The 18,236-nt window shown below is 41.1% G+C and overlaps 1 protein-coding gene across 3 annotated transcripts in view; it reads left to right on the plus strand.

Annotated features, from left to right (window-relative positions):
- The first annotated feature begins 642 nt into the window (after positions 1-642).
- cacnb4a (calcium channel, voltage-dependent, beta 4a subunit) overlaps positions 643-18,236 on the plus strand; it is a 35,938-nt gene continuing 18,344 nt past the window's right edge. The window contains exons 1-2 of one of the 3 annotated variants that reach the window (XM_044132870.1): positions 643-961; positions 2,608-2,691. In XM_044132870.1, the coding sequence (XP_043988805.1) occupies positions 899-961; positions 2,608-2,691 (147 nt within the window). In that variant the 5' untranslated portion in view covers positions 643-898. Of the gene's footprint in view, positions 962-2,607; positions 2,692-11,185; positions 11,602-18,236 lie in introns of those variants that run through there. The other 2 variants (XM_044132869.1, XM_044132871.1) reach the window with 2 other exon arrangements.

Below are 18,236 nucleotides of genomic sequence, written 5' to 3' on the forward strand. Positions count from 1 at the left end.
AATGACTTGTTCAGGGTGTTATTTTTTATATATAAAAAGAATATATATATATATATATATATATATATATATATATATATATATATATATATATATATATATATATATATATATATATATATATATATATATATATATATCATTAAGTAGGCTTAAATTAAATCTACTTAATGTAGTGAAACCAGTCAAATATTTGATCAAGTATTTCCCACAAATTAGAGATTCTTTGAAACACAATATGGATTCATAAAGTCCTTTTATGTAAGAATTTATTATTTCCCAAGAGGAAAAACAACTAAAATGTCCTATTGTGAACCCAGTATTGTGTGTAGTGCGTGGAGCCCAAAAGGAGCGGCTGGCCCATGGCGGATATCAGTGAGTACCGCCAGTGCGTGATTGCGACCGTTTCCCCCCCTTTTTTTCCTCCTCAGCTTTCATGGTACAAAGTGTTGCTCTGTTTACACTCGTTCACTGATGTCTTTCGAAATGTAAGTTGTTTACAGTGGAAAATATACGAATATAAATTGTTGGGATTTTTAAAAAAAATCTTTTTTATTCATTGTAACTAATTTGTAGTATTTTTAACGTGTGCCGAGTGTCTGAAATCCCGGAGTTGTCCTTTGAACGTGAACGCAGCACAGCTTGTGATGTGAGTGGAGGAAGAAAAGGAGGAGGAAGAGGAGGGTTAAAAGGCTCTCTGATGCCAGTTCTGCTGCAGAGTGGAAACCACCAGCACCTGTTCTCCTCCGTTTTGCTGCCGTGAAGCGACATAAAGCTGGAGCCGGCGGTGCACTGTCCCCCGCCGCCGCCGGAGCTGCAGCAGCCTGAGCCGGAGCAGCAGTACCAGTGGAGCGGCGCGGAGCGGCAACCTCCGCCTTGGACCGACGAACTGGCTGAGATGTCCCGACACATCTACACCCGACACGGGATAGCAGACGGACTGCAGAAGCCTGTGTTCCAGGTAGGAGGAGAAAACACACACACACACACACAAATAAGAACAAAGAAAGACAAAATGCACTTTTTTGAAGATAATTAAAGAATGATACGTCTTCAGAAGTTTGGAATATTAAGTAAATAATTTAAAAAACGACACCATAATCTCTTTAAAACTGTACCAGACATTGAAATTAGTCTTCAAAAACTAACACGACCCCCCCAACAGAACCTCAACTCATTACCACTGCTCTCAGTGGTAACTACAGAACCATTCTTCATCACTCCTATCATCTCCCTGAGGTGTCTTCATCAGTCAGGAGAGGAGCTTGTGTGAGACGGGCTCCGCGCATTAAGAAAGAAATGAAATTAGCTGCTCAATTATTAAACATTTCCTGATGGAGCTCATTAGTTGATGTATTAGGCGCTTCTGATCGCTTTTTTTTTAACATCCCAGCGCAGTTTGCTTTCTTTAGTTGCTGTTTTCCAGATCGGGTCTCGGAAAAGAAAAAAAAAACAAAACAAAAACATGCATTCACAAAAATATATAACAATTTTAACAATCACAAATTATGTGTGCGATTTACTGAGCATTAAACTATTTGGGGCATCTTTTTACAACGTGGAGTTTGCACATAAATGGGATTTTACATCCCAAATTATCCATTATTTTTACATTTAAAAAACAAAACAAACAACCACTAAATGAATTAAGATGGAAAACTGCCGAAGTTACTTTGACACAATACTGGGTCAATTTTGGCATCGCTCCCTTTTTTATTGGAGCTTTCCGGAAATCTTCTCTTGAGATCCCCTCGAGGCTCAGGGGGTGCAGATTGAGCTTTGGAAAATCTGAAAGCGTCCAGATGCTCTTTCCACTCACCAGGGGACAGGATGCCACACACAGGCGCAGTTAGAAGAGATAAGAAGTGAAATCATTTATCATACGTCACTCTTCACTCCCCCCCTTCCTTTTGTTCTCCACTTCCAGGTGAGGCCTTACCTCATCACTCTGGAACAAAGTGGCTGTGAATGAAAATAGGTCAGCAAGAGGACAGTGGCTTTTGAAAAGTATTGGTGTTTTTCCATTTTCTGTCGGGATCACAACAAAGTCATAAGATCACACCAAAAAAATCGCAAAGATATTGTAGGTGGGGAAAAATCTTGTGCAAAAATAATAATCTGCAAAAGACTCTAATCGGTGATAGATGCTTCCAACACATTCAGGATGGTTTACGGTAAATCTTATTCACGTGGTATAATCAAAGTCCAGGCCTAAATCCCAGTGAAAATTTGTGGCAAGACCTGAAAAACCGCTGTCCAGAGACGCTGGCCGTCCATTTTAATGGAGCTTCGGAGCTGCTCAGCAAAGACGTACAGGCAAAAACGTCACTCTGTGGGTGTGCAAACCTGCTAAGAGACACACCTTATAAAACACGTTTCTACGAAATATATCATTCAAAATGTACCACTTTTGTATTTGTCTATGACACGAAAACCCGATAAAAAATGCTGAAGGTTGTGGCTGTAGGATGAAGAAAGGCAAACTTTTTCCAGATGAATGTCTGAGTCCTCCAGTATTTCCTGTCGTGTATGTGAAACTTTGTTCTTTTGGATTTGGTCCTTCACCTGCCGTGTGACTCTGACTCCACGTCTTTTCGGCTTCGCCAGGGCAACAGAGGAACCTACTCCAGGCGCAGCCGCCTGAAGAGGTCCGATGGCAGCACCACGTCCACGAGCTTCATCCTCAGACAGGTAGGGGCCTGAATCTCGTCAGCGCGGCTGCAGCTGCGTTTGGTTGGAGGGATTGTGGGTGTCGTATGAGTAATTTTTTTTTTTTGCCCCACGTAAGCATCCACCCATCACTCCTTGTTCCTCCCACCAGAATGTCTCACGGCAGTTTGATAAATCCGCTCACATTCTGGATGCGGAGTGCATTAATAACATTAATTACCCCAAGGTTATTATTAATGGACCTTATCCAGACACACCTTTTCTTTCTCTTCATTCTGCACCCTGTTTTTGTTTGCTTGTACTTTTCTCCAAGTTTTCACGTCATTCATTTAAGTTTTTTTTTTCCCCTCAAATTTTTGCAAACTCTATATTTTTAAAGAGAAATGATGGTTTAATGGGGTTTTATGGGAGGGATTCTCTCCTGTCTGTTTTATCTTAAGGTTCTTCTTTGGAAACAAGGAACAGAGTTATGCTGGAGTTATGAGCTAATTAAAATCACCCACTTCCCGTATCAGGGTTTCCCACCAGGCTTTACTTGTGCCCCCACCAGGCTAGGCATTGCTTATTTTTTAAAGTCCTTTTAAAACGTTTGCATTTCTTAAGACTTTATAATTGGTGCTCAGGTATTAATCTTCCAATCTCTCAATAGCACATGATTATCAAGTGATATTTTCAAATTTTCTGTCAACTTTAAATGTTTTTTTAATTCAGAAACTCATAAACACGACAGGGGGGGGGGTGCAGAGTTAAAGCACAACCCACCCTTAGTCCTCGACAGCGCTGTCGCAGGTTCGATTCCCGGCCTGGTGACCTTTGCTGCATGTCTTCCCCCTTCTCTCATTACCATCTTTCCTATCAAATAAAGACCACTAGAGCCAATAAAACCTTTAGAACAAAAACAAAAAAAATAAACCAGGTCGCTGGAGGAATGACTGCCGAGCGCCCCAACCACCGGGCTTAGCAAGTTTTCTGAGGAAACCTTGCTGTATGTATATGTAACAACAGCACATCACACATAAATACATGTTAAGCCAATGGTTTCAACACTTTGATCATCAAGAGAATATTACTTTAAATAAATTATATTTTTTTTCTCGCTCAAGAACAGACTAAGCATAGGCATGCCAGGTTTTAATTAAACCAATAAAGTATTTGGATTTTTTTTTTTTTTGCATGTATAAGCATTTCAAGCACTTTAAATGCCTTGATGCTGAAATGTGCTATACAAATAAAGTTTGATTTGATTTGATTTTTGATAAGTAATTGCATATTTGCCTTATAAAAAGAAAAGCCTCCAGTTTGCAAATTCTTTTGGGCTCAATTGAAAACCAAACCACTGTATCTACAAACAGCAAACCACGGGAGGAGTCTCATCACATCCTCAGATTCGACGTCTGAAATCAAAACGAAGAAACTTTAGAAATGGAGTCTGCAGTTGGAGTGCACCTCGTCTGTTTTCCTGACCTCGATCCATCGTTTCGTGGCATAAAAACGGCACTTTGCTTCAACACCAAGTGGAGGAATCGCTTTGACGTCGGTCGGTCGGTTGCTGGGGACGCTGAGCCTCTGTGCCCTTCTCCAGTTCAGGGAATTAAAATGGCCTGGATTTGCGCTGGAGCTGCTTTTGTAAGCGTCCACCAACCATGTATAATTCATAAAGGCTGACGTGTTTGAGTGCAGATGCTGCTGCTGCTGCTGCTGCTGCCTCCTACATGCCCGCAACTTTGAGACAAATTCAAATAGATCCTCCGAATAAAATCCCTCCTATAAATTAGAAAAAACAGAAGGAAACCTAAAATGAACGTTGACATCCCTCTTAAACAGTTAGCTTTACATTCCCGACCCTTCAAAACCCTTCAGATAATGACGAAGTTTCTAATTTCATTACAACAAGCATTAACTGTTCCATATCCTATCGATTGACATTGTTGGGGGATTTTGGCGGAAATCCACAGGAAGAGAGAGGATGTGCGGCGTAGTGGACGAAACAGGAAGTGAGGGGGAACCTGAATCAAAAGTCAGTGAGGAGGACGGAGGTCGATCTCAAAGCCTTCGTCCGCTCGTTCTCCTTATCAAACGCTCGCTAATTTTTCTGCAACACCCCCGCTGTGATTTGTATCTTCGTCCGCGCGTTCGTCATCAGGTGAGAAGAAGAGCGAGTGGGATCTCTTTGATTCCCTCGTGTATCCATAGTAACCAGCCACCCTTCAGCAACAGAGGTCAGCCCCAGAAGGTTTGGTTATGAGCAAACAAAGAAGGAAAAAACAGTTATTTACATGAGAGTACAGCTTTGATTAAACCAAAATTCCCCCTGTTTCTTGAAAGCAGCACTGTGCCTGCTTTAAGGGTGAGTCCTCCGGGATGCAGACATGTTTTTTGTTGTTTTTGTTTTTTTCTTTACAGGAAAGATGCTTTTCTGCTTAGGATGTCAGTTTGTTTCAAGCTGCACAAAAAAATACATATAAAATTAAATAACAGAAAAACTTACTTTTAATTTAGATGTATGTATGCTATGGAAAAGTTATTTTTTAACAAAATCCTTGTTATCCGAGAATTATAGCCACTAAAAGTGCTTTGAGCATTAAAATTACTGTTTATATTTGAGTTTCTCAAAACACAACCTTTATAATCCATCGTCTTTTCCTTTCCTGGGGTGTAAAAACGATGTAACACACACACAAGAATGGATGAGGATCCATGTATAAATCTTCTCACAATGCACAGGACCAAAAGAGAGGAAAAAAAAACAATTCTCCAAAACTAAACCATTAGACTGTAATATCATCACCTGTAGTTTCCCAAATGCTACTGGGACTTTAACTGGATTTATGTTCAGGAATCTGTAGCTGCTTCATGGTTGGTTCACTGACTGTGAAGGCAACATCTACGAGATTTAAACAGGCCTTTCCGAAGTGGACACAAGCCTACACACTTGCAAAAAATATTCGAAACAATGTTTGTGAAAGAGAGTTTACTCAGGCAGAAAACGGGGCATTTCGTGTACGACTCGTTCAAAGGAAGTAGAGAAGTCTGCAGAGTGACGCTCTTAAAGGTCTGAAAATAAACTGCATCAAAAGCAGAGCAGAAAGCAAACGAGCTAACAATACCGTAACAATAAAATATGTCTGCATGTTCTTCTGATTTCATAATGTACAGAACAATACAGAGATCAGATCCTCTGGTTTTTTTATTGTACCACATCAGTGGGCTGTAGGGGGGCCTCTCCTTGCTCTGCTGACACAGACAGAAGCTTGTGTGAGTAGCTGGTGTGCGGACGTCGGATCGCTTTCTGGGCCAGCCTCTCGGCTCCTTAAAAGAGGACACAGCAGCAGATGTTCATTGCAGAGTAATCCCAAGCTGCAGCACCAAAGTGGTGCAGAGTAGTTTTCACCTTCTTACTGTTCATTTGTTGACTTTGAGAGCTAAATGTTTCTACTTCCTATGAGGAATTTTTTAGGGTTGTGTACAAAGCAGGGTGCATTTCTTATTACATTTGGTAGATATGTTTAGAAATTATTGCACTGAACAAAGTCACCAGCAGAGCAGTTCTTTGTTCCCCCGTTGTAACATTAATGAGATTATAATATACAGAGAGACAGATTGTTTTTCTTTACAACAACGCAGGCTTTCTGTAAGATTTAGGTCTGGAGACTGAAACGGCCATGGAAGAAGGTTGATTTTGTGCGTTGTGAAGCATTTCTGCATCCAATCGGCTCCATGTTTTGGACTCAATAACAATACATCAGAGTTCTTGTGGTCACGGACTCCAACACGGTTCCTGGGGCTTTTTGAAGAAAAACAGGCGTCACCAATTGGTCGCCATACTTAACGGTGGGCCTCTTATGTTTATCCACATATCTATCTATTGCTTTGTGCCAAGAAAGCTGAAAAGCTGAATCTTAATCTCATCTGACTAAAGCGTACAGTTCCAGATAGTCAAGCCTAGCAGACTCTGATGGCATATCATACCCTACACCACGTCCTATAGGACAGAATATACATTTTTTGGGCATCACTCCTGAAAAGAACTGATTGTGGAGATTTAATAACCTTTAAGATGCCAGGTTTATAGTCGATGCATTGAAATGGGTGTGAGGGAGCGTGCGCCAAACGAGTTGCAGCAAAGTCTCCTGTGCTCCTCTGGATTTTTGTAAAAGCTCATTTTTGGAGAATTCCACACCAACATGAGCGTCTGCTATAAAAGCCACGCCGCTTGCACTCAACATGTACCTTCAGAAACACTCAGGCTGCAGTTGCAGCTCTCTTGCAGCATTCCAGGATGAGAGATTATGTTCAAAAATGGGCTCTAATTCAAATGTACTATAAATTGTTCCTTAGAGCTTCCACTAACGACTTGCGGTGGGGATACAAAATACAGGTAGTCTACCTAAAAGCTTATATAGCAGTCAAAATACAGACACAGTAAGAGGCCGCATGATGATGATGAATATAGAAAATATAGACCAGTCATTGCATCGGGTCTATATTTTAGATTTTCAATGCCACAGTGTGTGTTCATGCTTTGAATGTTAGTGGAGAATCCAGATTTTTTGGGCTCACACACAGGTGTTTGATGCAGTAGAGCGCCTCTTTTATTACAGTCGTGTCTTTAAACCCTACGTCACTGCAACCAGGTCCCTACAATGTCCAAAAGTAACATTTACATCCTCTCAGTGCTTTAGTCATAACATGCACGGCTGTGGCTTGGATTTGATTTTGACCTAATTTTTCTGCTTACCGCCTAGAAAGTGGTAAGATTTGAACTTCACACGGCTTATGTCCCACTATTTAGGCCACCCGGCTGAAGTCAGCAGCTGCCCTTAATTCGTGAATTGCTTGTTGACATCACTGACACCACAAATCACTGCTTGTGATTTGTGGTGTCTTTGCTTCGTACCACTCGCCAACCAGTGAGCGCATCCTGCTGCTCCACGTTTTTGAAAATTCGTCTCCGCACTGTTATCCTCACGTGGATCTGATCAAAACATTCAGAGTTAAGTTGCACTTAAGTCTGAAAATCAAAGACTTGAGTTGTGGCACTCGAACATCATCGTCATATTATGTAGTAAAAAGGGACAGTTGTGCTTACAATGATTTTCTTTACAAAGTATCTCCTGTACCTGTCCTCTGTTGGATGCAGGTGATGTGTCTGCTGTTCTGTTAACTTTTTGGACGATTCTCTTGACTTAGCCACATGTTTAACAATGAAACGTCACCGTTCTGGTACTGTAGGTTTTCTGTCCAAGCCCAGATCGTCTGCATCAGACGTTCCTGAGAACCACATCTGTTTTACGCATGTCTTGTCTAGTGGAAAATACTATCTATGCCAAATGATTCAATTACAGAATTCTGTCATTTTACAGTAGGATTTAATGTTCAATCGCAATGTTGGTTTTATTTTTCACTATTTAATTTATTTTTTGGTCATTTGTTGTCTAAAATTTTAGCAGAATTTCATGTTTAAAGATTAGAAAGTTTTCTTCAGATGAAATGATGATCGTGTGTGAAAGAAGGGGGCTGCACAGTGGCACAGTTGGTAGAGCTGTTGTCTTGCAGCAAGAAGGTCCTGGGTTCGATTCCCAGGATCTTTCTGCATGGAGTTTGCATGTTCTCCCTGTGCATGGTGGGTTCTCTCCGGGTTCTCTGGCTTCCTCCCACAGTCCAAAAACATGACTGTCAGGTTAATTGGTCTCTCTAAATTCTCCCTAGGTGTGAGTGTGTGTGTGAATGGTTGTTTGTCTTGTATGTCTCTGTGTTGCCCTGTGACAGACTGGCGACCTGTCCAGGATGAACCCCGCCTCTTGCCCAGAATGTTAGCTGGAGAGGAACCAGCAACCCTCCTGACCCCATTAGGGATAAAGGGTGTATAGAAAATGGATGGATGGATGGTGTGAAAGAAGGCCGATTTGAATTCCTAACCTATAGCAATGCAGCCTCAGTCCACTAGATGGCAGACGTCACGTGTAAAAATTGATTTCAGTCTGTAAAGACTGTCTGAAAGATCTGAGTCTTAACTGGGGAAAAATGACTGGTAAATGACTGATGAATTCTGTAAATTATGAGCTAATTTTGACTTTTCATTTTTTTTTTTTCATTTTTCATTGAGTAAGTACACTGGAACAACACCAGTTATTATAACGCAACATGTCAATAAGTTTTGAAACAATTTCAATTGAAAAAAAGAAAAATTTTCTGTTGATTTCTAAAATGTATAACCAGTTATGCTCATTATCAAAAATCCAGAAATTTGTTCTGTATCTTGAATAAAAGACATTCGACAATTTGAATTCCACTCTTGAGTACAATTTCCACAATAATCTTTCATTCGTAAGATTTGTGTGCACAAATCCATAGAAACTCATATGTACACATGATGTATAATACCTGGTTAAACAGTTGCAGAGAAAGTACACTCTTTTGTTTCTGGACTAATGTCAGGCTGGATCTTTGACCAGCTCTTCCTGTTAGACATTTTATTGATGAAAAGTTGGAGCACTTCAAAGTCAACTTTTATTTTTACTTGGGAACCTAATTTTAGCCTGCCTTAAGCATTTCAAAACACCGTTTGATGTATTTTTGGGATTACTGTCCTGTTTGAACGTCCAGTAGTGGCTAAGCTTCAAGCTTCAAGCTTGTCATAAGCTGAACATTACTGGAAACCCGGGGGTTACTGTCCACATTGAAATCCAGATTGATTGTTTCGACGGAAGCATGCCAGTTACATGTTTTAGGAAAGGACTAGATGCGGAATTTAAGATTAAATTTTGATTTTGTTCGCTGAACACAAACGGCCGCTAGAGGACGCTGTTGCTCTGTTTTTTTTCTGTATGTGCAACAACCGGAATCCAATTTCACTTGAACTTAAATAGCTAAACAGCAAGTTAGAGGTTCTGGTTGCGTGTACGCTTTTATTTTTGGAGGTTTATACGTTTCTTTCAGCTCGAAGAAGTAAATTATTTGTACTTAATGGGGATTCTTGCATAAATTAAAGTAGGATTAAATATTATATACATAGATTAGCTCTCAGAATCACAGGCTAGACATTTTTAGACGAGTCTAAAAGAAAGAAAAAAAAAACCTGCAGTTTTTACAATGTGCCTAACTTACATTTTAGTTATAGGAAGAATGCAAATAAGTGCAATTAACTTTCTAGTGAAACATAACTTCACTATTTCTGTCTTCTTCTTCTCTTCTTTGTAAACATTGTACAAAACCAGTTGCTCACTGCCCCTTTAGGCTTTAGTGAAAACACTTCTTATTTGTTTTATTTATTTTTTGTTTGTATTTTGGGCTGGATTTTATGTTATCTTTAAGCTAAAATATTAAAACAAAAAAACAAGAGGTACCAAGATTGCTGGAGCTACCAACCCCATTCTATGTGGAATACAATTGTTCAGTTGAACTAAACTGAATACAGACATGAGAAGAAATTTAAAAACATTTAATCTGTCTGATTAAGAAAAACAGATTATAAAGAAAGCAAGGCAGTTGCAAGCCTTTAAAATTGTGATGCTATTGATGGGTCAAATAGACTCAAAAAACTGTAACAGCAGCTGCGTGCGGGGGCCCAATTAACTTTTTTTGTCATGGGGCCCAAGATTCCTGCTGGCGCCCCTGTGGACGGATCATGAGTCTGGCTAAAACTAACTGGATGTCAGACTTGTGTCTGCTTATTTTGGAGCCCAAAAAACAGCATCCTACGACTCATTAAATCTGCAAGCGACTTTAGAAAAATACAAGCCCAAAGGTGCTTATAATAATCGGACCTGGTGAGCGAAACTCAAAATACTTCCTGTTTTTCCAGCAACAAAAGGCGCATCTTCCTCCATTGTTTATGTTTCTGTCGCTGCAGACACTGTTGCATGGAAACGGCGGTCACTCCCCAAGACGCGTAGAGGAAGTAAAATTAAATTACAAAAGAAGATAGTAACGCACAGTGATTTCGATAAGTAACTGTAGTCTGACTACTGGATTTGAAATAGCAACATGTTAGATTAGTTGTTACTGAAAAAAGTGGAAGTGGTCTGGCTGCAAATATAGGCAGCCGATCCATATACACTCTCAGGTGTGTGCAGTGGCTCGTGCGCATCGAAGTGCTGTTGTGTGATCAGTTTGCGCAGCTAATGGTTTGGCTTAATGGCTCTGTTGTGTCCGTGTAGCTGTAGAGACATGAGTGGTTCCTGAAACACTCCAGCAGCACCGATAACGTCAGTCCTGGCTCCTGTTTAAAGTATCATCCCTCCGCCCCATCACCTCTGCATGTGTAAATTAAATGTCAGTCTTTGCAAATGGCTGTTTATTTTAAGAGACTACCTCACACACATTCACGGTTCGGTTAGAGCTGCGCGCACACACACACATGCACATCCTGTTGCTTAATGATGCTCTCAGGCTTCAGACACCCCCGTCTCCGTTTCTCTCTCTCTCTATGTGTGTGTGTCTCTCCTCCTTACTCACAGCCTAGCCATGCTGGCTGGAGTCTCTGTCAGCCAATGGTAGTGCAGCATCCCAGTGCTGCCATAAACCAGTGCAGGGAGGAAGGGATTGACTGGAGAGACCAGAGCTCTGAAGGCAGATGAAACGCCAGGTCTCTTGTGAATTGGGGAACAACCAATCTTGCCTTACGATGGGAACAGACGCTCACTCCACTTGTGGACATTGACGCTGCGTTCTGCATCAGGAAGGAAAAAGCACTCCACCTTTTTTGTTGTTTTTTTTTCTTTTTGTACATTGCCTCTCCGTTGTGGTGTGGGCTCAGCGCTGTCTACTTTCATGTGGAGAAAGAAGCTACTGGTGCGCTCTTCGACTCCCCTCTCCTCCTCATCTGTCCTCTCCGGATCAGGTCTTTCGCGTTAGGGATCTGCTTTCCTGGAATCTCGGTCCTCCATGTACGATAACCTCTACCTCCATGGCTTCGAAGACTCGGAGGCGGTAAGTGGACGGGGTTTCGGGGGCACGCTCTGCCGCATAGAAGCCGAAACATTCTTATGTTGTCGTTGACTGGTTTGGACCTCGCAGAAACACCCACGCCGGAGGATGAGACTCAAAGGGGACGCAGAGGATGCTTCTTTCTTTGGGAATGGGAGGTAACAGAGGGTGTTTAGGTGTGCCAGTTTTCCCACTTTGTACTTTCAACCGAATGACAGCTTCTCCTCCTTTCTATGGTTTTCAAGTCAATGCTGAAATTTCTAACATCTCGTAAAGCGGTTTGACTAGTTTTCCTTTTGATCCAAAGATAGAAGCATAGTTATATCGATTTTTAAAAAAACAAAAAGGCATATGTGGGATATGGGTTATACTTATGTCTGAGAGTGGCAGAAAAATGCTTACAAAGGCAATCGAGAGGCGCTGGCTGCAGGAAAGGATGAGGGAATCCCGCCGAGGCAGAATGTGCTGAGGCTCAGATCCTTCTGTAATCCCACCTGCCTCTCCGGCCACATCCTGAACATAACAAGCAGAGGGAATGTGCCCCATTCTCACCCAGTACATACAGTACCTGTTTCTTAGAGACATTTTATATATAGCCACACTTCTCATTTATTTTGGACTGGATTTCATGTTATTTTTAAGCCAAAAAACAAGAGTTACCAAGATTTCAGGAGCAACCAACCCCAACGTGTTGATTGCAGGGATTTGAAGGTAATTATTTGAGTATGCTTAAGGTGCTGCCTTATATATTCCAGTTCAGGAGGCCAAAGGCAGGATTTGGAGCTATTCAGTACATTTCTTGGGACATAAAACTTTCCTTGTGCCTCTGTGAGGAGGCAGGGAAGTAACAACAGCTAATGAACAGAAAAAGAGGGTAAGAATCCAGAGTTCCTTGTGAAGTGTTCATGTTAGACTTTATGGCTTACAACCACAAACCTTAATGCATTTCAGAACCTCATCCATGGCATGACGTGGCCACCATCACGCTTACCTCTTGAGGATGGTTTGTTTAAGGTTTAAGGTTGTTTTTGCTTTTCTCTGGGCACACTCCCTTTCCTCAACTTGATTGACGTGTCCTGGAAACAGGACTTGTGTTGCTGTGTTGTTGTTTTACCTCACTCACTGATAAAGGCCAGAAATGTGGAGTTCACACCTTTTTTTCAAAGGATTTGTTGGCTCTAGTGCTCTTTAGTTAAGTAATGAGAAAAAGGGAAGACATGCAGCAAAGAGGAATCGAACCTGCCACAGCCACGTAGTGGTTGTACTACCATCCTTATGTGGGTTGTGCTTTACCCCCGCGCCATCACACATCACCCCAGATGACGTCTCCTTTTAATGTTCACTTTCACCATGGTGGCAAAATAAATACATATCCTGCTCCGGTCTATTAGAAGTAACAGGCCTCTGGTGACATCATATTTACACCCCAGAGGAAACAGAAAATCATTGGTTACTAATTGATCAACCTAATCAGGAAAGGCTTTTGTGTAATTTATCTTAAAGGGATTGTCAGGAACACCCCTAAATATGACACCAGTAGGTTTGTCATTGTCACTATTTTTATTTATGGCCCCAGCATCACAATCCACAAACTGCAGATAAAGTTCAGTGTTATTGTAGGGAAATATACGTGTGAGTATTTGCATTACAAAGCAGTTTTACAGCCAGTACTGTACTGACCCATACACAAACTGACTCATCTTTACAACAGCTATTATGTAAAAAATAGGAAGCCTGCTGCCCTCACTGATATACGACTCGAGCTGTTGAGGTGCCCGTAGTGAGGCAGAGGGGCGTTTTTAGGCCAAACCTGGAGACATTTGTCCCCTCTGACCTCCAGGCTGCTGCTGGTCGTGACGGCAGCCGCTGGATGCGCCGCAGACGGAATGCTTTTAGAGAGAGGAACGCCGAGTCGTGGCGTCTGCACAGATAAAGCTCGAGTGTGTTGGCCGACGGACTCAAGACCGCCCACTTGACTTTCTTGAAGTCAACGATAGTTATGTTGGAAATGCTCCAAAGTGACATGCGCTCGGACTGACAACGTCGCACTGATTCATGGGTAAACAGTGCCAGGATTTATCACGGCGCAAGGCTGGAAGCAGCTGTGAAGTTCAACCACAAGCAAGCAACCATGGAGAGCTAAAAGCCATTTGTATGTGTTAAAACAAAAATAAAACAATTATTGATAAGTACCAGTATAGTGTTTATAAAAAGGTATTCAACCCCTTTGATGTTCTTGATGTTCTCTTATTGCTTTTAAAAATCAATTAGGATAAACAAATGTTGGCTTTTTAAACATAAATAAAAGAAAAACCTCCAGGTGAACCAATAAATAGACTTCAGGTCTTTATGCTACAGACACTTGAGACAAACTCACCACACTCTGGTCTCCATACCACTCATTGTGAGCAAGTACCGTTTGTCTGGACCTCTGTTAAATTAGGTCAGTAGCTTTAAAGACGGTGAATATTTATGCAATAACTTATTTGGTGCTGCTGTTTTTTTTTTTTCAAATTGTCATTTTGTTGTAAAAAAAAAAAATCACTATTCACTTTGACATTACAGGGGGGGTTTTTTGTGGTTTTTTTGGGAGGGGATTTTTTGTCAAACAAAAAGCCACATTTAATTGATCGTAATTAACTCGTAGAAACAATGAAAATGGTAAAACAACCAGTGGGTGAACACTTTTTATAGGCACTGCAATTAAGTAGTTGTTGTCTAAAAATAAAGCAGGCGATCGTCTGTAGCTGCCTGTGGCATTGGGAGGGTTGTTATTTCTTCCTGATTCTCTCCAGTCCTCCGGTTTATAGATTTCATTTGTAATGAGGCTGTAAATAACAGTTATTTGTATCAAGAAAGAAAAGACTCTCCTGGCTCTGAATGGATCATTAGCGGGGATGCCAAGAAGCCCCAAACCAAGGCATCAATTCTCCCTGTCCTTCCAGCCCGACCTGCTGGTTTTAAAGACTTGCTGCTGTACACATCCATTCATTTTTCATTGAGTTATTGTTCTGCCGGAGTCGTGATATTTTCACAAAGCCACGTATCCGGCTTTGAACAAGGATTCTGCGTTCAAAAAGGGCACTTGTTGGAAAAAGGTGAGGAGGGTCCTTAAGTTATCTACTTTATCTGCAAACAGAGGAATACTGTTACAAATACAAACTTAGGACATTTGCCATTGAGCCTACGGCTTAGAAAGGATTAACTTTATTGCACAAAAAAAACGTCTAATTTTCTTTCATGCCAAACATCTGTTCTGCTCAGAAAGATGATTTTAATATGGTTGTGACTGATAAGCAGGGCAGAATTTGATGCAATGCACCATGTATTATTTTTGATGTGATAAGCATTTATTGTTTTGGTTTATATGTTTCTGTGGACAGAAAATTAAGTCGCAGGTTCCAAAACTGAGACATAATATGTCATTTTCAAGAATGACATAAAAAAAATGGTCAAGCTGTACAAAGTCTGTGTGTACTGGAGATTTTTGCTAAAGATTATTACAGATTTTTCTTTTACACATTTTACTTTTTGTCTCAGAAAGGCAACTTTTCTCCTTTTTGTCAGTTTACAAAATACTTTGTCAGAACTTGATGTGATAGAAAAACAAAGCAGTTATAAGGTGATAGAAGATTTTTCTCACTTCTCTTTCCAAAAACATCTCAAACTCAGCAACGTTTCGCAATTGTTTTAGAGGTCTGTACTTTGACTAGGCCATTCAGACACATAAATGAGCCTTGTTCTTAATTATTTGATTGTACTTTTGGCTGTATGTTGCTCAGCAGGAATGTGAACTTCCATCCCGTTCTCACATGTTATGGAGCTTTTAACAGCATTTCTTCAACAGTATCCATGTATTTACCTCGACTCAACTAAGTTTCAACTCGTTTTAGTGAGAGAGCGCCAATTTGCAACAGATGTCACCAACAAATATGGTCAGATTCATTTATAGTTATACCAAAACACACAATAAATGCAATCAATACAATCTATTCATGAGGAAATATGAGATGTAATGACAGATTGTTCAGTCAGATCCAAAATGTAATGACTACTTTGGGCTTTGACGTCTCTGTGGCTTGTACCAAACGTCTTAAGGCTTTTTGTTTCACCGCTCCTTTGGAAAAAAACAGATTTGTGGAGATCACTGCTCATAGCTTTCATGTTCAGAAATTTGCTAACCTGGTTCATGTTTCTAAAAGTTTACAGTGGTGCCAAACTGTTTCCATGTTCACTACTGGTGTCCTTTGGGGCGTGTTGTGGTGGCGTAGGGGATAGTGCGACCCACATTTGGAGGCCTTGAGTCCTTGACGCGGCCGTTCGATTCCCGGACCTGGCGACACTTGCCCCATGTCTTCCTCCCCCTTTCCTGTCAGTCTATTGTCATATAAGGGACATTAGAGCCCACAAAAAGACCCCCTGGTGGGAAAAAAAAGATTGTTGTCCTTTTCCTTAATTTTTTTTTTTCACGTAAGAAATTAAAACATTAAACCTTGTGTTGTGTATCCCCTGCTTTCAACCATAGGTACATGCTTTTATTCATGTTTTATGAAGAACTGGGTATGTGGCTGTGTGCACACAGGCAGCAGATGGTGCTATCATCTGTTAGGTGAGCTTTTTTGCTGCACTGCACTTTTTCAAACCATTTGGCTTAGAAGGCAGGATGCTTAACATCCACCATGCGGAAATAAGAATACACCTGGTCTGATGGACCAGAAGGAGAACCAGAAACCCTAGCCTTGTGAATTTATTTATTTTTTATTTGTTTTAATCTTTCATGACTTTGGAGACAGTTAGTTTACCCTTTTAGTCAGAAAACAAAAAAGTTGACATATACAAAACAGCTTTGTTGCTGGAAACAGTTCCTGCTCTTTAACCAGCTGAATGGTATGTATCTCAGCAATGTTTAAGCAATTTGGAAACAGCCATCTGTTCCCTACTGTCTTCACCATCAGTCACACATGCTGCCTTGCTTGTGTGACTGCATCAAGCGTCACAAACTCCCCATTCAGGCATATGAGTGGAACATGGCCATAATTTTCACAGTCGAATGGCACCGGCAGCGGACACTTGGGAAGAAAGAGAGGTACTCTCATCAGTGAAGATCACATTTCTGAAAATGCAACTGAAATCAAGATCATTAAAGACTTTGTGACGATGATAAGCCAGTATTTAGGACCATATGTAAGCCAGGTTGAGGAGTATGACGGAGAAACAGATCATAAGAAACAGAAACATTACAGCAGCCGATAGATTGACATAATTAAACGAAGCACCAAGTGCTTCACTGACCACTTGCACCAATCAGGCTTTGAATTTCCACAACCTCTTTATATCCCATTTGAGCCCTTGGCTCTTCTGAGCTTTCTGCGTTCTTTCCTGACATCACTACTGCGTCTGTCACGACTGCCCTCTTGTCTACCGTATTTTCTGGGCTATAAGTCGCACAGGTTGGGTGGCAGGGAGTACATAATGATGTGTTGGGTTTTTGCTGACTAGAATATACTTGTTTGTGGCTGTTGCTCTGACCACTTGCTATTTTTTGCACTTATCTCAGTCCTTTCATCTCTGTACAACTGCCCCAGCTCCCACAGGGACCAGTCTGCCCAGTGGAGGTTTCCCACAGCCTGGACAGCTCCACTTGAAAGACAACCTACATCTTAGGGTCAAGGATCTCAAGGATCACTGCTGCTGTAGTGCATCCTGACTTCTTGATAGGCAGCGTACGTACTTGTGCATTTGCGCCTATTTATAGATTTACAGAAGATGCCTTAGAACTTCCTCTTACTAACGAGGTTTTCATTTTAGAAACAATTTAATCTCTCAGGTTGGCTGGACTCGTATATCTAACCTGGACTTCTCAGGTGTTTCCGAGGATGACAACCCCTCTTCACCTGTCGACTTGTCTCCTCAATGCTCTTTCGTTTTACCTCATCGTGTCCTAATTGCGATGACATGTTGAGTGATCACTATACGGGGTTTTAAAGCTTCCACAGGTCCTCCATCTTCATCATACAGCCTCTTTTTGTGAGGATTTGAGTTTTTCCGTGTGTTTATTTTAGGTTTCTGTGTCTTTTGAGTCTCCGTGTTGTCCTGTCTACCCCTTGATTGTTCCCAGGTGTGTCTCATTCCCTGATCACACTCTGTGTATTTAATGCCACCTGTGTTTCTAGGTCCTTGTCGGTTCTGTCTCGTCCTGTCCAATATTGTTTGGATCATTGCCAGTTGCTACCAGTAGTGAGCCTTAGCCTTTCCGCTCATCCTGTGCTGCCTGGAATTTTGTATTATTTGTGCATTTTTTAAATTAAATCATAATTTCTCTCAGCTACTGGGTCCACTGCATCTTCCTCACCACCTCACACTGCAGTTCATGACACTTTTATTGGGGTTACTGGTTCAACTCGTCAGGGTTCTCTGCTCCTGTCTATTCTATATCAAACTTTCCAAAATTTGTGAACATTGTCACTCCGGGTTACGCCTGATAGACATACTAAAGGGACAACATTATGTATACATGGTGCCATTTTATAGCACAATCAAGTAGCCATGTTACATTCAGTTGTTATAAAGATGCTGTATTTATCAAATATGACTTTCAAGGCATTTGAGATCTTGAAAGTCACTATGTCTGTTTAAGA

Source organism: Gambusia affinis, linkage group LG11 (genome assembly GCF_019740435.1).
Source record: "Gambusia affinis linkage group LG11, SWU_Gaff_1.0, whole genome shotgun sequence".
NCBI lineage: Eukaryota > Metazoa > Chordata > Actinopteri > Cyprinodontiformes > Poeciliidae > Gambusia > Gambusia affinis.